Source organism: Meles meles, chromosome X, assembly GCF_922984935.1.
Source record: "Meles meles chromosome X, mMelMel3.1 paternal haplotype, whole genome shotgun sequence".
In the NCBI taxonomy this organism is placed as follows: Eukaryota; Metazoa; Chordata; class Mammalia; order Carnivora; family Mustelidae; genus Meles; species Meles meles.
Window position 1 is genome coordinate 116,794,201 of NC_060087.1, and position 25,045 is coordinate 116,819,245.

The window sequence follows — 25,045 nt, forward strand, 5'->3', positions numbered from 1 at the left end:
TGCGGCCCCCGCGTGCTTGTCGGCTCCGTGAACGTGAACGGGCCAGGCGGCGGCCTGCCTCTCGCCCGCACTCAGGTGGCTCCTCTGTTTGCTTTGCTGTCTCCCCAGGGTTTGGTAAAGGCTCCAGTGTGGTGGCCTATGAAGGACAATCCTGGCACGACTACTGCTTCCACTGCAAAAAGTGCTCCGTGAACCTGGCCAACAAGCGCTTTGTTTTCCACGAGGAGCAAGTGTATTGCCCCGACTGTGCCAAAAAGCTGTAAAGTGACAGGGGCTCCTGTCCTGTAAAGTGGAATCGAGTCTTGTTCTCTGTGTCCTCGCCCTCTGGCCAGCGCCACCCCCCCCCCCCGGGCCAGAGTGGCCTCTTGCCTCTGAAGCCCTCCTCCTGCCTTTGCCCCCATTCTACACTGTCACTCCCACCAGGGCGCACAGTGCTCGCGTTAGGATGTAGCGGCCAAGTACACTTCTCCGTAGCTGCCATGAGAACACACACACTTAGGTAGACTGACTCTTCTGCATGTTTATCCTAGAGCAGAAAAGTGCTGACCACGTAGCTGCTTAGCGATGCAAGCAAGCGGCGTGCCCCACGAAGCCCCTGCCGAGCTGCGTCTCGCGGCTCAGCCAGGACCTGCCGTGTCCCCGTGTCCCCGGGCCACGCGAGAGTTGCAGCGGCTGCTGCAACTCGGCTGCTCACGTCTTTGGTGAGCAGAAAGCAAACTTAGCGAAATGCATGGTTGAACTTGCTCATCAGAGTCTCTTCTGTTCTTTTGTGCTTTCAAACGACTGATACGAATTTCCAGAAAGTTAACATTTGAACTTAGCTGTTAAGTAACTCTAAACTGACCTTCCCCACCCCCCATACTAACTTCCAATTTCCCCGTGTGGCGTGTTTTCTGAACGTTCCTACTTTCAAGCATGGAACGTGCAGGTGATTTGCAAAGTGTAGGCAGACCCGAGAGAACGAGCCTGTTGCACAGGAACATCGTCACCGCGAATGCTTCTGGAAGCTTAACAGAACTAACCCAGCTGCCCTTTCTTTTATTTTTTTTAATATTTTTGTTTTAATATGAATAGTAACATAGTTTATGGGTTTGGAGACTTGCATGTCAGTATTTTCGCCCCCTCCAGCGTTCCTGCAGTTTTGAAATCCATCCTACAGAAGTAACCCTAACACCCGAGAGGGGTAGCTGAGCAGGCACCGGGACGGTCACTGACCCGACAGGATGTCTCTGGACAGTGACGTAATGTAGTAGTTGTCTGCTCTTGGTCCCCGTGGTGAAGAGCCCCGCCCAGTCCCTCTTCTTGTGACTCTTAAAGGACTGCCCCTCAGCTTCGCGGGATCTCTGGGGGCGTGGCGGCCACCCTCCCGGGCCAGCCGGACGCCCATGTAGTGCTCACCTCACTGCACTCTCATCGACATTGTTCTAGGACGTAGTATAACGAGACAGTACAAGTAAACACGTAATGCCAGTGCATACGAACATTCTCGTAGGAGTGGTTAGCGAAGCCAACGCCTCATTTCTGCATTTTGTCATTAGCTATTATCCTCTAACGTTTCAGTGTACCCTTACAGAAATAAAGCAGCATATAAATAACTGGCCTGGTCTTTTCATTTTGCCGCTGGGGTTGCTGTAGGGGGACACGACTGATCCCAGAACCCCAGTGACTGTTTTCCTTCCTTCAAGCATGGAGCCCATTCAGTGCAGCACGGAATAGGAATTCCGAGCAAGATAAAACCTGTAAGAGCCCTCAGATCCAGTTAAAAACAGAACCCCACTCTGATCCCAAAGAAGCATTTCGCAGATGCTCACATCCCTGAAAGAAACGGGGGGGGGGGCTGGACGGGGGGAGCCGGAAGTAGGAAGGGATTGGCAGCTGAAGGCTGCCCTTTCCCTGTGCCCTGCGGAGCGCCGCTGTCAAGGGCTCCCTCCACCCTTGGGCCGGCGGGAGAAACTCGCTCCCCCTTGTGGCCGGCCCGGGGATGGGGCGACGGTCTGAGGAGCGTCGGGGCCATAGTCGAGAAAGCAAAGGGCAGGACCGCTCTCATGCTAGTGTGAACCTGACCGTGTTAGCAGGGAATCCGCCTGTCAGCAAGAGACCACGGGCATTTTTATGAACGGGTGACAGCCCCTTGTGTCTGTCTCCCTAGAGAAATGAGCAGTTAAAACCACGGAAGTGCTGGGTCATCTGGAGCCCCAAGGGAGCAGGGTGGGGTGGGGAATTGGGGTGATCCTCCCACCCCGCCCCCGCCTCCCAAGGGAGCTGGCCAGGTTATGGAGATCGCGGTAAGGGGCAGAGCCCAGAGGAGACAAGCCTGGCGTGGAGTGGGGACTTCCTTCAGGGACCCAGTGGAGGGAGGGGTCCTTATTCCCACTGAGCTTGTGCTTGGCCGCCCCCCCCCCAGTCCACTGACTGCTCCCAGCCCCTTCCCTTCCTAACTTCTCTCATCTGCCCTAGATTCTCCACTCCTCTGCCATCCTGTGTCACCCTCTGGCCTTCCTATCCCCCTTGGCCCGTAAAACTCCAGCCCACACCAGCGCCAGGGTCCGCTACGAAAATGCACCACGACCGCAGCCACTGGCACCGCCCAAGCCAGGCCAGGCCGGCCCGGCCAGCTCGGCCTTGCCTTCCCCGGACCAGCAGGCTGCTTCCTCCCCGTTCCTCACCCGAGAACAGGTCTGGCTTGATAGCTAACCCTCACGGCCTCCGCTGATGGCACTATGGCCCCATTTTCCAGGTGAGAAGGCGGAAGGTCAGAGAGGTCTGCCGGAGGGCATTGTGAGCAGGCATCGCCACCGAAATGGTGAGCCCCTCGCGGTAGGGGCTGTGTCTGCCGCATCACACTGCGAAAACCATCGCGTCTGCTCAGTACTCCATCCGCAGACGGACGCCATAGAGACACAGGAGGGGGGAGGGGAGATGTCAGCTTTTCATCAGAGAACCCTTTTCTCCCTGGTAATTACAGGGATCGGAATATCAGGAACATACTGTGGTTCACAGGGTGTGTTCTGGAGCGGGTGGCCTGGGTTCAAACCCCTGGGTTCTGCCACTCACTCTGCCACCGAGACCTGACCTCTCTGAGCTCTCCTCGCCTGTAAAATGTGACGGAATTCCTACCTCCCGGAATCACATGCAGAGGACAGAATAAGCGCTTAGCAGGACGACGGACATCCAGTAAAAGCTCGATGAATGTTAGCAATTTGCTCGTACCTCCAGCATCAAAGGCAGTCTGTTGCCCACCACGCAAGCCACAGGGCACTTCCCACTCGCAAAGCAAGACGGGGTTGTTGGCTTTACGATCACCCTTGAATTTGAGCATCAGCTCTGCCTCTTCCTGGCTGTACGATGTTGAACAAGTGCCAGTCTCCACCATTCTGTGTCGTCCCAGGTAAAAATGAATACCCATCCTCACAGGGTTTAAAGATGCCTAATAATAGAGTCCCCGGCATATGGCGCGTGTAGATGTAACTATAGTTATTACCAGACTTGGGGAACCCCCTGGATGCACCCATCCGGGAACACTGCGACTGGACTGTGGGACGGGAAAGCAACAGTGAGGCGGCCTCTCCAGGGCCTGCTTCTACAAACCAGGCCTCCACGGCCCTGGGGTGGCAGGGCAGGGGGGCTGGGGGGAGGCACCACCAGGCCACCAGGAACGGACCCCTGATGGAATTGTGGGGTCCAGCCTGCCTCCAGGTTTTTGCTTCCTGGCACTAGCTCCTGCTGCTCTTCCCTCTCTCGCCACGAGGGACTCCGAGACCATAGCACGGCCACGTGAAAACACAAGCCAAGTCCCAGAGGGAGCACACGGACACCTCAGCTAAGACGCAGGACTTGAGTACTTTCAGTCCCTGGCCGGCACCCTTTCCAGCAGTCCCTACCGCACCGCTGTGGCAGCCTGGGAACAGAGCTGTCCCAAGGCATCATACCTGTGCGAGAGGACACAGGTACAGGAAACGGGCTCATAGGCAGAACCCGCTGGCAGAAGTTAGGGACCTGTCCCTCAGGGACAGGGACACTAAGAGACTACCTAGAGAGGAAGGAACATGAGAGGTAACCAAGGTGTCCCATACCCCCACTGAGTTCAAGGGGCTCAGCCAGTGTCCGCCACCTGGGAGCTGAGAGCCGCTGCAGGTGGCGTGTGCCCGGGGCATCGGGGTCGGCGACTGCAGCCGGACCGGCAACGTGCAAGGCCGAGCGGGGCTGGCTGCCGCTGTTCTCAGCACCGGACCCGGAGACGGGATAAACAGGGGCCTCGCCTGTCGGAAACAAAACCTAGCAGAACAGAACATGTCTCCGGGCGGGACACCAGACACCTACGGGTGGGTCAGAACGCAGGGTTTAGCCACGCACAGGACCAGGGAGGGGTCGGGAGTCAGGACATGCGCCCAGCCACTGGCCACGCGTGCGCACCCGCAGGATGGAGGCAGAGCACTGTCCCTGTGGCAGGCACCCAAGTGAGGCCCCTAAAGGGGCTGCGGAGGGAGGTGAGGAGTGACTGCTTAGAGGGGATGGGTGTTTTGAGGGTGATGAAAATGTTCTGGAACCAGACAGCTGCCCAACAACATGTAGGAATTTTTTTTTCAAGATTTTATTCAATTGAGAGAGCAAGCACCCGAGCAGGCGAGGTGGGGGGAGGGAGGGACGGAGGGAGAGGCAGAATCCCCGATGAGCAGGGAGCCCGGGATCATGACCTGAGCCCAAAGGAGCCACTTCACTGAACCCCTCACGTGCCCCGGAGAAAAATACTTTATGACCACTGGCCTCCCGGAGAAGTGAAGAGCCACTGCTGGAGAGAGTAACAAGCACTGAAACAGGCACAGAATTTGAAGATAGCACCTCCGTGCCCCACAGGTGGCTGAGGGGGGACAGCAGAGGGTCTGCTCATCTTTTTTTTTTTTTTTTTTTAAAGATTTTTTATTTATTTGACAGAGAGATCACAAGTAGACAGAGAGGCAGGCAGAGAGAGAGGGGAAAGCAGGCTCCCTGCCGAGCAGAGAGCCTGATGCGGGACTCGATCCCAGGACCCCGAGATCATGACCTGGGCCGTAGGCAGCGGCTTAACCCACTGAGGCACCCAGGCGCCCGGGTCTGCTCATCTTTTACTGAACCTACCACTTGGCTCCAATCACAGCCTGGTTAACAATTAGGGCCACCTTCAAACCACCAGCAGTAAGGGTTTTATGATTAGAATGAAAAAGAACGGGCACCTGGGTGGCTCGGTGGGTCAAAGCCTCTGCCTTCGGCTCAGGTCATGGTCCCACGGTCCTGGGATCGAGCCCCGCATCGGGCTCTCTGCTCAGCGGGGAGCCTGCTTCCTCCTCTCTCTCTGCCTGCCTCTCTGCCTACTTGTGATCTGTGATAAATAAATAAAATCTTTAAAAACAAGAATGATAAAGAAAACTTGCTTTATCTGCAAAGTTTATTTCACAGAGCACACAAACATGGGTATAACAGTGTTTCAACATGCGACATTTGTGCAGAAAAAGACCAGAAACTCTGTCGGGATGATTGTCTCTGCCTTCTATGCAAAACAGCTAGTGTATAAAAATAGTTTTCAAATCTAAGCCACCAAGTTCTAACCCATAACAATGGTACAGTATTCTGAATGCCCCAAAATTAAAGAATCAGAAAGAATTCCTTCCTTTTATTAATCCAAGGCTGGTGGCTAGAAAGGAACACAAGGCTTGCTTGAAACTCGTTGTGATTTGCCAGCAAACTCATTAGCAGTAGGACTATCCCGCATTCAAGTTTGAATTGATGGTGTGTGTAAGCAGAATTTGACAGATTTCAGGAAACCTATTCTGCGTGCACGCGGGACGTGTGCGCACAAGTGTGTATGCACGTGTGTACGCGTGCATGTGCGCACACCTATCTATCACGGAGACCAAGAATGGCACTGCTCCTGTGCTCACTTGCAGCCAGTGGCTAGGGCAAGGCAAGCAGCTCTGGTCCCTACATCCCAAGGCTGAGTGTGTAAACGAAGTGCAAGCCTGGCAGGCACAAGGACCAAAAGAAGACATGTTGCAAACCACTAGGAGCATGACACGTGCCCGGCCGGACAGCAGCCACATACTGTCTTAGCTACGATACCAACACTGCACGTTTTTGGAAATAAATCCAAGGTGCACTTCAAAAAAGGTAACACGGGTAAGCACGGAAGGTGCGGACACCGTCCTGAGAGCCCTTTCTAGGACCCGGAGCATTTGGGGGGGGCCAGGGCCTGTGCACTCAGGAGACGGCAGAGTTAAGAACATACATACGTCATGGTGACATGTGACCTACTGTATTTTGCAACCTCCTGCTTGTGGATTAGAAACAACCCAGCAAAGCTCTTATGCACCATCTTGAACCCCTCGCCCACCCCATCTGGCCTCTACAAGATCGAACATCTGCTCTGAATTTCTAAAGTAATGTAACTATTAAACAGAATAAGCAGTATTTTAAGGGAGAAACTCCGTCCTCAGTTTAGAAACTTAGAGTGGCCACTTCCGGAAGGCGCTCCGGCCGTGCACTCAGACACCCCGGCGGGAAACCAAGAACGAGACAGCAGAGGTTTTCACAGGGAAACGAAAATGACTCTTTACTCGAAACCCTGGATGTTGTTAAGAGTCAAGATGCTATCGTGCATCTTCTGAGATGATACACATTAAGGCGTCTGTCTGTAGTTTTCCCTGTGTCTGATGGTCATTTTGTGGCAAGGTTCAAGTCAGAGGCTGAAAAATTAGGGGGTCTGGAAGATGAGATCCAGAGTAGAGGGTGAGTTCTCTTCTGGGCTGCACGAAGGCTGCATATCTGACCAGAGGGAAAAAGAAAAAAGAAAAAGAACAGTAGAGAAGATGCCGGTCGCACTGCCGCTGGGCCCCAGCCTCGTGGTGGGTCCAGGACCTTTGGCAACCCCCTCCCCGAACCATCGTTCCTGACACAGTGCCCCCAGGATCCCAACCCCCAAACAGGCCCACGCTGCCTCTCAACTTCAAAAACAAAAAAGCTTCTTAAAGGAAAGAAAAGGCCTTTTGGTTTTTGGAAATCAGGTTGAGAGACTAAGTCCAAAGGGCTGACGAACTTGCGCCCTACATGATTATTTATCTGCATGCTGTAAAGCAGCAGGGGTACCCGGGGCGCTGACGAGAAGCTACTTTGTGTATCTGGTAGGAAACGGCAGGGCATCAGAGCTAGAATCAAGTCCTTTATGCTCTCAAAGCCAACTCAGTGGAAGACCCTTTGACATCCACCTAGCCTTCAAACCCACCACCATCTCCCTACTTGCCTCAAAGTTACAGGGTGCCAAGAAGGCCTGGGAAGAGCCAGAAGCAGGAGAGTTCATGGCCAACTGCCTTTCAAGCAAGGTAAAGACAGGAGGAGGCCTTACCCGATGGAGCAGGAACAGAATTGTTTTTCTTGTCGTCTAAAGGCAACGGGGGACTCTGGTGGAATGTCATGGAACTTTTCGGATGGTATTTTCGGCTATCAGGAGGGGTACTGGACATAAGGGACTCTGCCTCATTTCTGATGTCAATAATTTTGTCACAGATCCACTCCTGTGCCTCTGGGTCTAAACTCTTGGAAGGTCCCACGGTGTTACAGGTTTCACTTGCCTTTCTGGTATTGGCTGCATGGCTCGTCATTCTTTTGGTGGGCGATCTGGAAAGAGATGCTTAGGTTAGAACCCTGACTATCCCAAAGCCAAGGTTTTGTCCTGAAAGAAGCTTTATCCTTAAATGAAGGATAAGTAACTTAGGATAAGTAACTTATCCTTCAGAATCCTAGCATGGGAAAGCGGGAAGAGACCCTAGAAACCACAGAACATACTGGTTTCCAAATTGTGTCCTGCCGAGTCCTGGGGTTCAGCAAACACTAAGCAAGGCCAAGAGCAGCTGAGCACGCAGGCCTCCAGAAGCCCCATCCCCCACTTCACGTGGATCCAGGACGTGGCCAGAACCATGGAGTGAGGACGGACTGGTTCTCCCCGCTCCGGGGCTTAGTCCAGCCCATCAATGAGCCTCTTGGCCCCTTGTGTTCACATGGGCCTTGGAGTCTCGTGTCTTTTTTTAAGATTTTATTTATTTGACACAGAAACAGAGCGAGGAAACACAGACAGTGGGGAGTGGGAGAGGGAGAAGCAGGCTTCCTGCTGAGCAGGACCCCGGGATCATGAGCTGCGCCATAAGGCAGATGCTTAATGACTGAGCCACCCAGGCGCCCCAGGCTCACGTCTTCTTAGGCAATCCCCAGGGAGCCTCCCTAAGAATCTAGTGCCACTCTCCCAACCTAACTCCTGCCCTCAGATTCCCCACATGTAAAACGACATCCACACCGAAGTCAGAGTTGAAACGCGCATCGGGACAGGCAACATCAAACACCTGGTATGCGGCAGTCACTCGGTGCCCCCCTCCCCGATTTTATGAGCAACACCAGTGTGCACAAAAGCACAGCTTAGGGCCGGATGTATCTGGTTTGAATGTGGGCTCTGCCTTATCACAATGGGATGTTGGGCAAATAAGGCCCATCGTCTCTCCGTGCCTCAGTTTCCTCGTCTGTAAAAGTGAAGACGATAGCCCTTACCTAGCAAGGCTGCTGTGGGGATCAATTTACTTCTGGAAGTGCTTGACACAGTGCTTGGTAAAAACTAAGAGCTCAGTCAGTAATTTTGTGTATGACTCCCACCAAGTTTATTCTGATAAGCTTGCTGAGTGACTCACCTGGTACCCTTTGCCTGAGCCAAAGGGTCTTTCGCACTTTTTTGTCTGAAGTTTTTCATGTCGCCATTAAAAAATGTTTTTGTCTCTCTACGGACTTGGCCAGAAGTGGCGTCTAAAAACACCAGCTTGGGAGTGTTCTTCTTCATGTTTTTAAAATGTGTTTTGAGTTTTGTGGATGAATCCATGCCATTTATAAAGGCTTGGAAAACAAAAGGAAAAAGATTAAAACTGGAGTTTCGACAACGAAGGCAACAGAAGGCAAAGGCTGTGACGGTGGCGCATCGGGGCACAGCGGCCACCTACAGGCGAGGGGGGCCATGCAGTGGGATGCTGGGGTGCAGGGTGCCGCCCGGCGCACAGGCCTGCTCGGGCCTCAAAGCACAAAGGAGCCACCTCTGAGGAACCTGCCTCCTTCCTCTGCCAGGCAAGAGTGGGAGGCCGGAGGGTAGCAGGTAGCAGGCTTCTTACCCCTCCTCCTGCCCAGCCACCTGGCCAATCCCGCCTCTTCTTTCGGCCTCGATTCCAGTGCTGCCTCCTCCGTGCCCCTGGCCCTGCTCTGACTGCTCTACTCTCACTGCGTTCGGGCCAACCCGCCGGTGGCAGTATCACTGTGTGCCCCTGTTTTGCCCCGGGCTGCCCTGAGGCTAGGTCTCCTCCTCTCCGTATCCCAGCTAGCCCAGGAGAGAGAAATGCATGTTCGTTTCCATTTGTGGCATTAAGGAGTGCCTAGTTCTGCTGCCATGAAGTGGTGCCTACCCATGAGGGACCCAGCCATACGTTTCAAAGGGTTCTCAGGTCATGACAGGTGACGTTTCTCTCCGGGAGGTGCAAAGTGGCATTCCTCCTGCGGTTAATCACGGATGCCGTCCAAGGCTGGGAGCCAGGAAGTGCTCGTGAAGCCTCACGTTCAGGTAAGAGCTGCTACCTGCAGCCTAACGGCACAAGCTGCACCAACTGACGGACGCCACCGCGGCAGGCTTTCCCGAGTTGTCTACGCGCCAGGTACTATTCTCAGCACGACATGGATCAGCCTATTGCAATGGGCTACCTCCTGCTACCCTAGAAGGACCACATTTGCTTCCCCTTTTTCAGGTAGGAAAACTGAGTACAGAGAGGTTCGGGAAGTTGCCCAAAGCCACACAGCTCAGAAGCAGAGGAGCCCCTAGATGAACCCAGACAGTCCAAGTCCTACACAGCAACTAACAAAACTCAAAAGGCTACAAACCTGACGGATGCAGGTCATCAAACGAATTGTCATCACTTTCTGACTCATCCTCGTCGTCCGCCTCGTCCTCCTCGTACGTGTTATCAACGAATGGTTCTGCAGCCTATAGGACGAGAAAAGAAGTCAGGATCACATCTAATATGCTATCAGCCTGACTTGGCTATTTCGGAGAGAAGAGGTTTCATGCTGGACCGATTGATGGCTATTTTTCATCGTTTCAATTAAAAAGTAAAAAAAATCTAATGTCTTGGGCCCAAAGATGACAGGGGACAGAAGAGCTGGCCCTAGTTATGTCTTTCGGTTAGGGAAAGACACTCAGGAATGAAAGACTTCCCCGAGTGGGAGCCAAGGGGGCCATGGCTCTGGGTTGGGATGCAGAGTCCGAACTAAGCTAAGGTAGGGCCAACTGACGGAAGAGCTAAAAAAATTCCTGGCTGTCTCTTGAGGGGAAACTTCCCAGGCCAGCAGGCTTAAATGATCTTTCAGGTGATGACTCGCTGCACTTTCCAGAAATGACATTTGTATTCTACATTGTCGCAGTATGAATGACCACACTGGGGAACTGGAAAGAGCTAAAATACCAGTGTGGTAGCACAAAGGTTAAAGGGCATAGAATTTGGAGGGAAAAGGCCTTAGAGGCATGTGATGCCTCAAAAGACAGGATGCTGGGGTAAGCAAATACTTGTGAGAGCAACCCCAAAAAGCACTTACCATAAAAGAAAAAACTGCTGAATTGAATTCATGAAGATGAACGTCTGTCCATCAGAAAGCATTGTGAGAGTATGGGGCAAACTAGAGTAATACCTACACATGCACAGAAGCAGGCGGTAAAAACTACACATCAGTAAGAAGCCACCGAACGGAAACATGGACGAAGGACTCGACAAGGCACTTCACCAAAGCAGATCTCCAAATGGCCAAAAAGCAGATGAAAAGGCACTCGAGTTCATTAATCACCAAAAACTACCCATCAGCTCGGTAGTGTGGAAATTAAGAACTTCTATGCAGCAGGAGGCCACGCGTTAAGACAGGCCACGAAGTGGCAGAGGACACACGCAGCACAAACGAGCAGGAAAACAGGAGCGTCCAGAACAGAGGAAGAACCGCAAGTCAGTGAGAGAAAGTATCAGCCCAAAGGCTCTGGGCACAGACCCGAACAAGCATCTCGCACAAGAAAAAGCAGGACAGCTCATTAAGGACAGAATGTGCTCCACCTCCCATAATGAGGGACACGCACGCATGATGCTCGCGTTACCGCCCGACTGGCCAAAAGGCGGCAAGCAGCTGAAGCAACAGGACTTCTTACGCACTGCTGGTGGGGACACATAGACTACCTTTGCGGCATTCGAATCTGTCTTTCTTGTCCGCTTCATAATCTCCTCAATTCTCTATTTAAAGGAAAATAAAAATTCAAACGTGAAAACAGATTAAAAACAAACCAACAGTCCCGAGGAAGTTGATTACTTCTATTTTCCACAAGCAGACGCACCAGAACTGGTCCCAAGCCACAGCTTTCACCACTCTGAGAGCTCGGGGCTGCCGCCAGGGGCCCTCCCAATCCCAATGTCAATCATCCTGAAAACATCTGGAGGGGTAGCAGCCGAACTAGCCATCTTTTTTTTTTAATTTTTTAAAAATTTATTTTGACAGAGATCACAAGTAGGCAGACAGGCAGGCAGAGAGAGAAGGGGAAGCAGGCTCCCCACTGAGCAGAGAGCCCGATGTGTGGCTCGATCCCAGGACCCTGAGACCATGACCTGAGCTGGAGGCAGAGGCTTTAACCCACTGAGTCACCCAGGCATACCCCCGAACTAGCCATCTTAACCCTGAAATCCAATTACCTTTCACTTCTCATTTTGTAGACTCAGAAACTCATGACTTAAAAGCACATACTGCGAGCCAGTTAGGACTTTTTAATGTTTTAGTCTGAACAGATCAAGACTGAAGCGGATAATAACAAAAAGAATGCACCCCAATGATGTAACATTGTCAGAAGGCTGAGGCTGCAAAGAGCACACGCACAGGAGGGAAAGAATTTTCTCCCTGGTGCACACCTGGCCTCCTCAGGGTGACCCACTCCCAACAGAGAGGCCTTGCAGCCTGGACTGGGGCCTTCTGATCCCAGACGAGCCAAACTGAGTTGCACAAAGTGAGGTCCCACCTTACAAACAGCCTGCACCTTGGCCTTTGAGAGAAGCGGGCAGCTGGTGCTCCCTCCCACTCAGCCACTACGGTTTCCAGCCCAGTCCAAAAGAAACTACCCTCCCAGGACCAGAGTGATTCTGCTCAAAGGAGCTTTGTTCCTAGAGGTTTGCGATACCACAGTGCCATCAGTGGTCTGCCACAGAGAGGTCAGGTCAACAAGAGGAGACCCTTCTATATCAGAAGAGTGAGATCCTTGGATAAGGAAGAAGAGAGCTGCAGTGGGAAAACCACCAGAGGCTAACATGCCACTTACTTGTGATTTTGAAGAACATGTTTTGGTATCATGTGCCCAACATTGTTTTCCAAACGAACCAAACTCCCAAAACAGAAACAGTACCTTTTTTCTCTCTAATCTCTCCTGCAAATTCTGTAACATAATTCTCTCCTGTTCCTTCTTGCGCTTGTCAGCCTCCTCCTGAGCTTTTATTTTGGCGTCCCCTTTCTAGAAAATTTGCATAAAAATACCACTTACTCTCAATATACAAGTGATAACTGAGAACAACAGCTGAGAAAGTTAAACAATTAAAGGTTATCCAGCATAAAAGAATGTAACCTTCTGACTGACAGTACCTATACACACGACATTCATGAATTCTGAGTTTTCAAACATCAGCTAAAAATGCACAAAACCAGGCTAACCATCGTCTTGAAGATTTAGAAGCCATGTCTGTCCCCTCCAGGACCTCAGGGTCACCATTCCAGCACCGTGGTTATCAGGCCACTATGGTCCCAAAATCAGGAATTATACAGCTATCCATTAACACAGCAACAGGAGCCAAAACTCTTACACCTTTCGAAAGCATGGAGAGGATCCTTTAAGACAGCTTCCCAGGGAATGCAAATACACACAACCGCTTATGCGACACACAACTGATTCTATTAAGTGATACACTAAAAGTGGAATATTAAGTAAGCAATTTAAAGTGAGTGTATAGTCTGAGCTCAGTTTGTGGATTTATTCACCAGAGGATTTGAATTTGCATGGGTGAGACATTCTTACTGGGGAACTGGAGGACTTTAAACGTTTGGAGGCACTCATGATTTTTATCGTCTCTGTTGGGGGGGTATGTGGAGTGCAGTTGTGAGTGCCACAGAGTGCAGGACTGGGAAAACTCACATAGGACGTTTAATCTGTGCAAGCCATGGGACTTCCTGAAACCGAGCTGCAATGTTGTTTATGTAGACAAAATAAAAAACTAATAATTTATAATTCTCAGCTTTCTGCTTCTGTTTCACTTGGAAGATATTCTAGAATTTTGCCAAGGGTGGCTGGGAATGACTTGTAGTGGCCCCAGGTAGCAGCTAGATGATAATGGAAAAACGCAGCCACACAAGGCTGCATCTGTTCATCATCTTTCTGGGGGAAACAAATTTTTGCCTTGGGTTTTAAATGAATCTGGTCCTGAACCCCTGATAAAGTGGAGAGTCAGCAAACCTGTAGTAACACTTTCTGGTCTTCTGGTTCTGGAGATCCTTTCTTCATTTCCTTCTGTTGTTGCCCTTCTTCCAGTTTCGAGAATTCTTCTTGTTGGCCTTCCACTGCTTTCTCTGCTGTGTCCTTCAGTTTGCTAATAACACAGCACATTAAAACAACTCTTAGTATTTGTCTCAGTCTCTACCATAATACAGCTTACAGTTATACGTGCATTTTTTAAAGTCATCTCTACATCCAACACGGGGCTCAAACTCCCGACCCCGAGATCAAGAGTCACATGGTCCCCCAACTGAGGCAGCCAGTCTATTCTAGAGGCTGCATGCATGCACGCATGAGTTGGGGGTGGGACAGAGGGAGGGAGAGAGAGAGAGAGAATCCCAGGCAGGCTCCACACTCAGCACAGAGCTCAACCAAAGGCTGAGATCTGACTTGAGTTGAAACCAGGAGTCAGACACTCAACCGACTGAGCCACCGAGGCACCTCAATTTTACCATTTTTAAATGGGGGAAACGAAACTAGCTCCTGGTAGTAGAAAAGATGTTTATCAAATAGTAGGCTACATTTTAAAAGGAGAGAAAGAATGACAATCCTTAACTGTGTTAAACACACGGGACCCTCAAAAAGGCCTCATTATACGCATGTTCCCACCCAATCTCACACATAATTTAAAGGAGGGTCTGGTGGTGCCAAAGGGAAGCCCATCCCCAACGACCAGTATGCAGGGCTTTTAAAATGTTAAATGAGCTGTTTACACAAAGCAATGATGTTCTTCCCCTTAACATGTTCTTGCTATTCACAACATCCCTTTCTTTCCAAACCCACATAGAGAGTACTGAAAGCGTGTGACTGCATTTCAAATACTTAGTACTTCAAAACGACCTCAGGACTGTAGCTATTCTGTGCAGGCCGTGGACAGAGATTTCTATTCCAGGGCCCTAAGTCAAGTGAGCTTCAAGACTGAGGGTCAAGAAACCCTGAGATGGAGTTAGAATGAACTCAAGTGTACACGAGGAAAGCATTTCGGCAAGGCCTGGTGACACTGAGGTATCACAAAAGTCACTGGAAAGTCCTAGCGAAACACGAGGAAGTACACTTTCCAGGTTTACAAAGTCTAAAGTTAGTAACTTTAAAGACTTCTGAAACAAAGAAAGGGGCCGGCCCCAGTGAATGCCAACAGCAACAGCCTGGCGGGCCCACTTGGGTGTTCCTGCCAATGTGGAACCCTGACCCAAGTGCTGGTCTCCTTGTGCATCTTCACGCATGATGCACGGCTCCCAGACGACCTCTCTCTACAGACCAGTGTCCTCTCTGCTGGAGATGCTTCCCACATTTGTTTCGAAGGCAACGAGTCATTTCTGATTCACACTAAAGTCAGTTGCTCTTTGATTATTTACAATACGTCGAACCTGAAGGTACATTTTGACTTTCAAAATCTGGGCCCCGGCCAAGACTAAGAGTAGGGAAAGAGTGGATTTGTGCTGACCTTTGCTCCCTTTCCTTTTGTATTCTTTCTTCTCTCTCTCTTTGTTCCCGAGCAAGCCGTCGTTTCTCTGCCAAAATTTTTGTTGCCTCCTTGGCATTCATAGTCCCTGGTGTGCTTTTATTACTAGACTCTAGTTGAAATTCACAGGTAAAACAGTTAACTGAGGGAACTTAACCCCCTTAGGTCCAATAAAGAGGTGCAAGACAACCAACAACATTAAAAAGCCAAATACGCACATGCTCTAAAATTTATAGATAACCAGCAACGTATAAGTAAGTGGTTACAACAGAACAGGTTTGGTTCAAAAACCCAACCCCACTCCCAATAATGTAAGTAGCAGTTTCTCTCTTGTTAACAACTACTTGCTCCAAATGAAATAATGTACTCCCACTTTGGTTTAGCTGCTTTGAGAGACATCAGACTAAACTGACCTTATGGGGGACAAAGATTAAGACACAGTGAATACTGAGGAAGACAAACTTATGCTCAGTCTATATGAAACATACAAGTAACCTGACTAAACAAAAATATATCCAGCATGCATTTTGAAATTTGTGCATAATTTTTACTAAATAATTACTGTTTCGATGAACATGGTAATAGTAAACTGTATCTGACTGATCATAAAGTGGCGAACTACATAACCAAAGAAACCAAGACTGTCAGTAAAATAAGGAGACCACACAGAGGCATACTGTAATATTTCAGTCCATATAATGACTATTTTAAATAGATCACATATAACAACAAGGATCTTAAGGCATCAGGAATGAATAATTTGTAATAAAAAGATTATTCCTATGATTTGAAAAAATCACCATGGAAATCCTTCAAAAAAGAATTTACTAGTGTATTTAAAATGTCACGGCCTATGTATGGAAATGACCGTCAACTCTTTATGGACACCTGCAGGGCCACAAATGGCCAGATGTACTCTCTCCAAGGATGGACAACATCTTATGGCCATTCACGGAACCATCCACTATCAGAGCTGGACGGGACCCCAGGGATCACCTAGAGCAATAAGCTCATCCAAGCAGTGCTTTTTTTGTTTTTTTAAGGTTTATTTATTTGAGGGGAGGGCAGGCAGAGGAAGAGAGAGAATCCCAAGCAAACTCCATGCCAAGCACACAACCTGCCATGGGACTCAATCTCAGGATCCTGAGATCAGGACCAGAGCCCAAACCAAGAATTAGTTGCTTCACTGACTGTGCCACCCAGGTGGCCCCCAACCAGTACTTTTAACATCAGTTCCAGGGGCGCCTGGGTGGCTCAGTGGGTTAAGGCCTCTGCCTTCGGCTCAGGTCACGATCCCAGAGTCCTGGGATGGAGACCCGCATCAGGCTCTCTGCTTGGCAGGGAGCCTGCTTTCTCCTCTCTCTCTGCCTGCCTCTCTGCCTACTTGGGATCTCTGTCTGTCAAATAAATAAAATCTTAAAAAAAAAACCATCAGTTCCAAAAATGGATTTTCCTAAACAACAAGGGGGTGGGGGTGAGTAAGCAGCTCTGGCAAGGAAAAAAGAAAACAAGGTACCAATGACTGGTTAAATTCTCTATCAAAAGAAGGCTCACCCCCTGAAGTTCTCAGAAATGGAGAATAAAACAAAGGCAACCATTCCCAAACTACCCTAGATTTTCCGTGTTGCCAAAATAAACTTCTTAGTAAAGGAACTTACCCTCACAGACCATCTGCTTTGGGCTCACAGCCTCAGCGCTGCTAGCAGCTTTAGGCACTCCTTCTCTTTTCTTTCCAAGACTACCCAATGCATTTTGTGCCAATAGGCTACGCTGAACAGGGATTACTTTATAGGAAAGAGAAGACTGTGACTGTTTTGACACGACAGGTGATGGTGATGACGGGCGATTCTTTTGCATTTGCCTACTGGGAAAAAGTAACCATTAATGGGGGAAATCTGATATGGTTTTGTAATAGATATGTGCTAATTAAGTTTATAAAGTGTCATTTCATAAATATAATGTCTTGATACTATGAGATAATATTTTATGATGGGGTAAATCCATTTTAAAGGTTTGTTTTCTCTTTATATTTACATTACGATACATACTACATTATTTCATTTATGAAACACTGATGTGAAATTTGTCCTGGTAAAATACCTATCAGGAACAGTTGCAAATAAACTTACTTAATACTGATGGGAGAAGGTGGACGCCACCCACTTGCAGGAGATGACGGCCATTTATAACACGGTATATGCGATGATGGGCGCTTCTTGGTAGCAGGGTTTGAAGCCTGCTTGTCCGTTTCTGATTTCTGAACAAAGCATATGATCAGATTAATAAATTAGCATTTGCCTTACTGCAGCTGGCTTTTTTTAGACTAAAAATACCATGAATATAGTACAGTTATAGCTCCTTAAATTCCCCATTTCCTTTTCAAGCATAACAATTCAGATTACAAAAGTCAAGGTCACAGAAATAATTACCTTAAAACATCTTTCTTTCACTTCAAAACCTAATTCTATTTCTAAATCCTGATTAAAAGGTTTACTATATTTCTCAAAAAATTTCTCTTCAGTTTAGAAATAGTTCAGATAACAGTTACTCCTTACCAAAAATGAACTAATATTCCAGCTTTGAGGGGAAACTGTACAACAAATATCAGAGAATTTTAAATCATTAAAGTGAGTTATCCTGTTTTACTAATTTTTTACAGAATGCTATAAATATTAAGAAGCTGCTTATGGGGGCGCCTGGGTGGCTCAGTGGGTTAAGCCTCTGCCTTCAGCTCTGGTCATGATCTCAGGGTCCTGGGATCGAGCCCCGCATCGGGCTCTTTGCTCAGCGGGGAGCCTGCTTCCCCCCCTTTCTCTGCCTGCTGCTCTGCCTACCTGTGATCTCTCTCTCTCTGTCAAATAAATAAATCTAAAACAAAAGAAGTTGCTTATGTTGTGAAACCTGACCTATCATAACACAACTAAATATAGATTTTAATAGAAATTTTGTCAATAAAAGGCACTTGACAAACCTGTGGAGAGTCTTTCACTTTCACCTTGGAAGATGCTTCTGCGCCCACCTCGGGGGATGCCTTGGAGAAAGCTTCCACACTCTCTTTGGGGAGTGCTTTCACACTAGCCCCAGGCGATGTTTCCACACTGGCCTCAGGAGACACTCCCACACTAGCCTTGGGAGACGCTTCCACACTGGCCTCAGACGACACTTCCATGCTCACATCAGGGGATGCATCCATGCTCACCTCAGGAGATGAGTCTAGGCTCACCTCGGGGGATGGATCCACGCTGACCTCCGGGGACGACAGGTCCACGCTCGCCTCAGGGGACGGGTCCACACTCGCCTCAGGGGTCACGTCCACACTCACTTCCGGTGATATTTCCATGCTCTCAGGGAGTGCTTCCACACCTGCTTCACATGATGCTTCCACGCTCCCTTCAGGGGGCCCTTCCATGCTCACCTTGGGGGTGGCTTCTGCATTCCCTTCAGGGGCCACTTCCACGGTCACCTCGGGGGCCGGTTCCACGGTCGCCTCGGGGGCCGCTTCCACGGTCACCTCGGGGGCCGGTTCCACGGTCGCCTCGGGAGCCACTTCCACGGTCGCCTCGGGAGCCGCTTCCACGGTCGCCTCGGGGGTTGCTTCCACCTTCACGTGAGGGGCTGCCACCACACTCACGTCAGGGGGTGCTTCCACCTTCTCCTGGGGAGGCCCTGCCACTGCGGACTTGCGAAGCACCATGGTATTCTTCAGTTCCTCACTGCTGTGGCTCCGCAAGGGCATGTTTATATACTGGATTAAGGCACTGTGGGTACCTGTGGGTGAACGAGGACAGGATGAGACTGCCTATACACAGAAACCAAACAAGACAGAAACGCACCACGGAACAGTACAAGAACAGGAAGAAAAAAAAGACAGACTATGTGTTCATTAGTAAATTGCAGGGATTACCCCACAACATGGAAGTGTCTAGTGAAATGGAACCCACACACCCAACAGAAACACCTCGAAGTTGGTTACTTCAGAAGCGCCACCATTAAGAGGTGTAGTGAAAGCAAAAGTCCACTACAGGTGAAAAGAGGATGCTTCTTCAAAGTCGATGTTTGCAGTAAGTCGTTTCTCTTTTAATATCACAGTTTTGAATGATTTTTATAACACATTGTAAGATATTCAACACTTTGAAAAAGTAATCTAGAACAATTTCACTAGGGCCAGAGACCTACCATTTCAAGTGATCAGGTAAGAAACTCCATATAGGGTGATTTAAATTTAAGAAAAGAGTATTTCTCGGGGCTCCTGGGTGGCTCAGTGGTTTAAAGCCTCTGCCTTCAGCTCAGGTCATGATCTCAGGGTCCTGGGATGGAGTCCCACATCGGGCTCTCTGCTCAGCAGGGAGCCTGCTTCCTCCTCTCTCTCTGCCTGCCTCTCTGCCTACTTGTGATCTCTGTCTGTCAAATAAATAAATAAAATCTTTAAAAAAAAAAAGAGTATTTCTCACCCATTCTAAAAACTATAAGACATTAATCAGAATGGGCTAGATTTTCAAGGTCTCTTCCAGCTTTAACAATCTAAATTTTTTTTGCCAGGGTGCCTGGGTGGCTCAGTCATTAAACATCTGCCTTTGGCTCAGGTGGTGATCCTGGGGTCCTGGGTTCGAGCCCTGCATCGGGCTCCCTGCTCAGCAGGAGGCCTGCTTCTCGAACCTCTCCCACTCCCCCTGCTTGTATTCCCTCTCTTGCTCTCTCCCTGTCAAATAAAAAAAAAATCTTTAAAATAAGTAATTTTTTGCCTAATAAATGGATAAAAATGGTAATACTTGGTACCAGCACAGGAGGAAAAAAGTGGTAATGCCAATGTTGGGAACCAGGCAGCCCCACACTACTGGTGGGGTGTAGATCTGTATATGCTCCTGACAGGGGGATTGGGGCAATAAGGCATTAAAAGTCATTAAAAGGACATACTCTTTGTTCCCAGAATTTTACTTCTAGATCTATTCTTAGGAAAAAAATCAGACATGAAAACATATGTAATAAGGTTACTTAATAATACTGAAACAGAACTATAATCCAAATATTCAACAAGAAATTTAGAAAATACTAAGGCAGGGGCGCCTGGGTGGCTCAGTGGGTTAAAGCCTCTGCCTTTGGCTCAGGTCATGGTCTCGGGGTCCTGGGATCAAGCCCCACATTGGGCTTTCTGCTTGGCGGGGAGCCTGCTTCCCCCTCTTTCTCTGCCTGCCTCTCTGCCTACTAGTGATCTCTGTCAAATAAATGAATCTTTAAAAAAAAAAAAAAAAGAAAAGAAATACTAAGGCAGTCATTCACAGTTATACAATTTTCGGACCTAGAAAATGATATATATATACTTTTTTAAAAAAGATTTTATTTAGCGTGCCCTGGGTGGCTCAGTGGGTTAAGCCTCTGCCTTAGGTCATGTCTCAGGGTCCTGGGATCCAGCCCCAAATCAGGCTCTCTGCTCAGCAGGGAGCCTGCTTCCCCATCTCTGTCTGCCTACTTGTGATCTCTCTCTGTCAAATAAATAAATCAATAAATCTTAAAAAAAGTTTTATCTGAGAGAGTGCCTGCACACACAGGCACACAAGGGGAGGGGCAGAGAGGGACAGGGACAAAGGACACTCCCCGCTGAGAGGGGAGCCCAATGCAGGGCTGGATACCAGGACCCAGAGATCATGACTTGAGCCGAAGTCAGATGCTTAACCAACTGAGCCACCCAGGTGCCCCCCAGAAAATGGTATATATTGAGTATAGACAAAAGCAAATCAAAAAAACAAAAACAAGTTACAATCCCATTTTGTAAAGAAAACACAAACAAAATATTCAATTACCAGTGAGTTACTGAGATAATAATAAATTATATTTAAAATTTTTTCTACACTAAATATTTATTGCTTGTATAATAAAGAAAAGTAATTATTTTTTTAGAAAGTATTTGGTGGTAGTTTTTATAAGACTTGGTAAATTTGTCGCCTCCTCTTTAACTGGGTGGTAAACTTTTACACGATCTCATCAAGTAATCAAAATAAAACAAATTACCAAAGACTGACTACTCATAAATAAACAATCTGACTTAAATGTTTTCTTTTAGTCACCCACTTTTGGTGGAAAAAGCATTTTATTTACAGATCTGTATGTATCTAAACAGTCACATTATTTAACACTGACAGTTTGTGCTACAAAGAATATATTAAGTGCAGCTAGAGAAATTTAAGATAAATATTATATTTTTGATGGAAGTAACAGATTATTTAACAAGAATGAAAGTTAATACAAGGACTATCTTACAGGAGACTGGGGGAAGATTGGCAGAAAATAATTTGACATACATATAACAGGGCAAAAACAAAGTCCGGAATCTGAACCAGAAGAAGTAAAGCTGCGCTACCAGAAAGTCTATGATAGCACTGTAATTTTTTAATTATATGAATATTAACAGAAGAAAAAATAAAAGAATAAAAGTGGTGGGAAGAAAAAAGTGGAGGAAAACAGAATAATGGGAATAGTGCATTTGAGCTCTCCACTACCGAGGACTTCTTACTACCCACAGGCATGTCTAACACTCTTTGAAACGTCTAAGTGAGAAAACCCACATCAGCCTGAAAATGGGTTTTATTTTACTATTAATAAAATGCTGAACAACAGCTCAAAGTCATTCTTCCACATTTTAGGGGGAAAAAGAAAGTGGAGTAGGAAACTTCCTCCCTTAATATTATAAAAATTTTTGATACTTTTAACATCTAGTACTTTTAAAAAAAAATCACTTAAAATCTAACAACCACCACCACAACTACCTTATTTCATCCTATCAATCAACTATCATCCAGATAACTCAACCTACCATGCTAGAAGGCATAAAATAAATATGCAACGTAAATATCAGTCATCTGGAAACTACTGATTCAAATTATTTTTATGTCTTACTGCAACAAATGAAATGATATTAACCTGCTTTTTAAGTGCAAACACTAACACTTTTAGGCTTTCTGCCTTATGCCTATTACCTGAAGTATCTTTGCCAGGAACTGACAAGGAAACAGCACTTTTGCTCCTGGCTATTGACGCTTTGGTAGGGACAAGCAGGCGAGTGATTAAATTATTCTCCCGAAGACTGGTGTATGGCTGACGAGCTAAATGAGAACAAACAAAAAGAATTCAAGTTGAAGTCTCACAAATAAATGCAAAGCATATGAACTGCTCATGAGAACTTTCCCAGCCTACAAGTAGAGGAAATGAGAGCAATATATATATACACACATATACGTATATATGTATATGTACACATATACGTATATATATAAATATATATAAATAATGGGACTGAACATCACCACTGGATCCGACTGCCTTGGTAGGGAAGAGAGCACCTGAATTAAGGGTCAAAGTCCCCGGCACACTCAATAACCCAATGAAGAAATCCAGGTAACATAGCTAACAAAGCCCTATCCCAACATATCGTCTCTACGGGAATTCACAAAGTTGTATGTGGCAAAACAACTTTGAGGTGGACTTCTACAGATATATGCCACTGACAGTCATAGTGGTCAAATTCATTACCAAAAGCTCCAAGGGACTAACTGAATTCTTTTGTTAAAAGTGCATCTTGTAGGGGCGCCTGTGTAGCTCAGTGGGTTAAAGCCTCTGCCTTCAGCTCAGGTCACGATCTCAGGGTCCTGAAACTGAGCCAAGCATTGGGCTCTCTGCTCAGCGGGGAGCCTGCTTCCTCCTCTCTCTGCCTGCCTCTCTGCCTACTTGTGATCTGTTAAATAAAATCTTTAAAAAAAAAAGTGCATCTTGTAAATACCTTGCTCCAAGTTTTCATGTTCCTAAAGATCCCTGTGACAATGGCATTTGTTATAACAGGATTTGACCTGAATCAACAAACTGGAGAGTATTCTGTAAGTGGTTTGGTATAAAACAAAAAGCAACAGTAGTGTTTGACAGAGAAAAGTTGGGGGAGGGGGTATTAGAAAGAAACTACTTTAAATAAAGAAGTCCTGGGCGCCTGGGTGGCTCAGTGGGTTAGGGCCTCTGCCTTCGCCTCGGGTCATGATCATGATCTCGGGGTCTTGGGCTCTCTGCTCAGCGGGGGGCCTGCTTCCCCCTCTCTCTCTGCCTGCCTCTCTGCCTACTTGTGATCTCTGTCAAATAAATGGGTAAAATCTTTAGGAAAAAAAAGAAGTACTTCAGTAGTAAGTATGAAATTTTGTGTATAATAATCAGCAGTGAAAACATGCACAAAGGTTCGACGTGGGTAATGCTATGAAACACAACAAGGCTTTGAAGTTCAAATTATGGCCAATAACTCAAAAATTTCTTAACACTAACTAATGAAATGTTTGAAGAGAATTAAGTCTTCCAGCACAAATCTTTATCTATACCAACACTCTGTGATCTAGTCCCTCAGCTTCATTATAGACCTCCTGCTCAGATGACAGCAGAACTACCTATTTCATTTAAAGACAGACTCTGGGGGTGCCTGGGTGGCTCAGTGGGTTAAAGCCTCTGCCTTCGGCTAGGGTCATGATCCCAGTGTTCTGGGATCGAGCCCCACATCGGGCCCTCTGCTTGGCGGGGAGCCTGCTTCCCCCTCTCTCTGTCTCTGCCTGCCTCTCTGCCTGCTTGTGATCTCTGTATGTCAAATCAACAAATAAAATCTTAAAAAAAATTTAAAAAACGAAGACAGACTCTTGGCTTCAGCCAAATAAGTATGACATCAAAGGACATTTTGCAGTTAAAGAAAGGATATTCTGGCTTCAAATTTCAGGAACAACTTCTCAGGCAACCAAATGTTGACAGAGATCTTTTTTTGGGAGAACTACAAGAAGCACGGGAATAGGGAAGTGCAGGGAGAGACGATCTTGAGCAGGTTCCAAGTTTAGCTTGGAGCTCAACTCAGCATCCTGGCCTGAGCCAAAATCAGGAGGCGGAGCTCAACCAACTGAGCCACACAGGTACCACAAAAGATCTCTTTTAAACCACTATTTAAGACTGGTACTTAGAAATAACTAACCAGTTGGTTTTTCTTCTACTTGTACAGTTTCCAAAGGTGCCTGCGGTTTGTTAGATCTTCTCGTCAAGGATGAGCTTCTCTTCTTTTCTATTTTTTCTGGAGATCAAAGGCAAAGGAATATTATTTTTTACAAATTATTTAAATGTATTATTTCAGAAGTAAGTCACTCTTCACACATTTTTTATCTTTTCCACTTTTGCTTATAAAAATTTAGATTTCCAATCTTCTGTAGAGATTCTATATCCCCAACTTAAAGCTCATTTGCTCTTTAGGTGATCTGGACAATAAAATTTATTAGGAAAAAAATAGTTAAAAATTAAGAGGATAATGTCTAATACTACCTGACAAGATCAACATTCCCAAATCAGGACTATACAACCTTTAATTCTGGACACAATCCATGACATCTATTACTAAAGTAATGTATACTTTAATTATAATGGTTATTTTTTTAAACAAAAATTGTCATTAACCTTTGGCACAGAGGTCACAACTTTAGCAACCTAATGAAAAACATGGTTTGTGTAGACACTTTTCTATTTCACTTGAAATATTCTGACTCAGGTGAGGAGTATCTGTTTAAAGAATAACTTCTCTTTTGGGAACCTATAAATTAAACTGGGGACCTATAGATATTGACAACATAGCATCATTTGAAAATTCCTGAACTGATAATGTAATTGAACAGCATGAATCAGAGGTATAATCAATTCAATCATGTGATTAAATCACACATCTTTTATTTTCATACTGCAAGAAAAGACAAGATAGTGAACAGTTATTATGAGTCGGCAATGAGCAGAAAAACAGACAATTTCAATCAGCCAAGCTCTAAAACAGGACTCCTTAAAATATTACAGGTTATCAGATTATGAACTTCATTTACATGTAAATATTCATCTCTCTGGATCAAACAGGTTTCATTTCAATTTGAAGAGATTTTACAAAGGTAAGCCACCACCAATATGGACTTTATTTTCCCTGACATCATTAATGA

The 25,045-nt window shown here is 47.1% G+C and overlaps 2 protein-coding genes across 14 annotated transcripts in view; one reads left to right on the forward strand and one right to left on the reverse strand.

Moving 5' to 3' along the window:
• FHL1 (four and a half LIM domains 1) overlaps positions 1-1,595 on the forward strand; it is a 61,881-nt gene extending 60,286 nt beyond the window's left edge. For all 5 annotated transcript variants that reach the window (XM_045996067.1, XM_045996066.1, XM_045996071.1 and 2 more), the window contains one exon: positions 109-1,595. In XM_045996067.1, coding sequence (XP_045852023.1) covers positions 109-192 — 84 coding nt within the window. In that variant the 3' untranslated portion in view covers positions 193-1,595. The remainder of the gene's footprint in view (positions 1-108) is intronic.
• Positions 1,596-5,394: 3,799 nt separating this feature from the next.
• Positions 5,395-25,045, reverse strand: part of MAP7D3 (MAP7 domain containing 3) — a 34,029-nt gene continuing 14,378 nt past the window's right edge. For 2 of the 9 annotated variants that reach the window (XM_045995802.1, XM_045995800.1), the window contains 13 exons: positions 24,049-24,144; positions 22,040-22,165; positions 18,040-18,836; positions 17,198-17,325; positions 16,727-16,932; positions 15,051-15,180; positions 13,568-13,700; positions 12,470-12,574; positions 11,262-11,315; positions 9,928-10,030; positions 8,703-8,901; positions 7,373-7,644; positions 5,395-6,795 (listed from right to left, as the gene is read on the reverse strand). In XM_045995802.1, coding sequence (XP_045851758.1) covers positions 6,725-6,795; positions 7,373-7,644; positions 8,703-8,901; positions 9,928-10,030; positions 11,262-11,315; positions 12,470-12,574; positions 13,568-13,700; positions 15,051-15,180; positions 16,727-16,932; positions 17,198-17,325; positions 18,040-18,836; positions 22,040-22,165; positions 24,049-24,144 — 2,420 coding nt within the window. In that variant the 3' untranslated portion in view covers positions 5,395-6,724. The remainder of the gene's footprint in view (positions 6,796-7,372; positions 7,645-8,702; positions 8,902-9,927; positions 10,031-11,261; positions 11,316-12,469; positions 12,575-13,567; positions 13,701-15,050; positions 15,181-16,726; positions 16,933-17,197; positions 17,326-18,039; positions 18,837-22,039; positions 22,166-24,048; positions 24,145-25,045) is intronic. The other 7 variants (XM_045995807.1, XM_045995804.1, XM_045995808.1 and 4 more) reach the window with 6 other exon arrangements.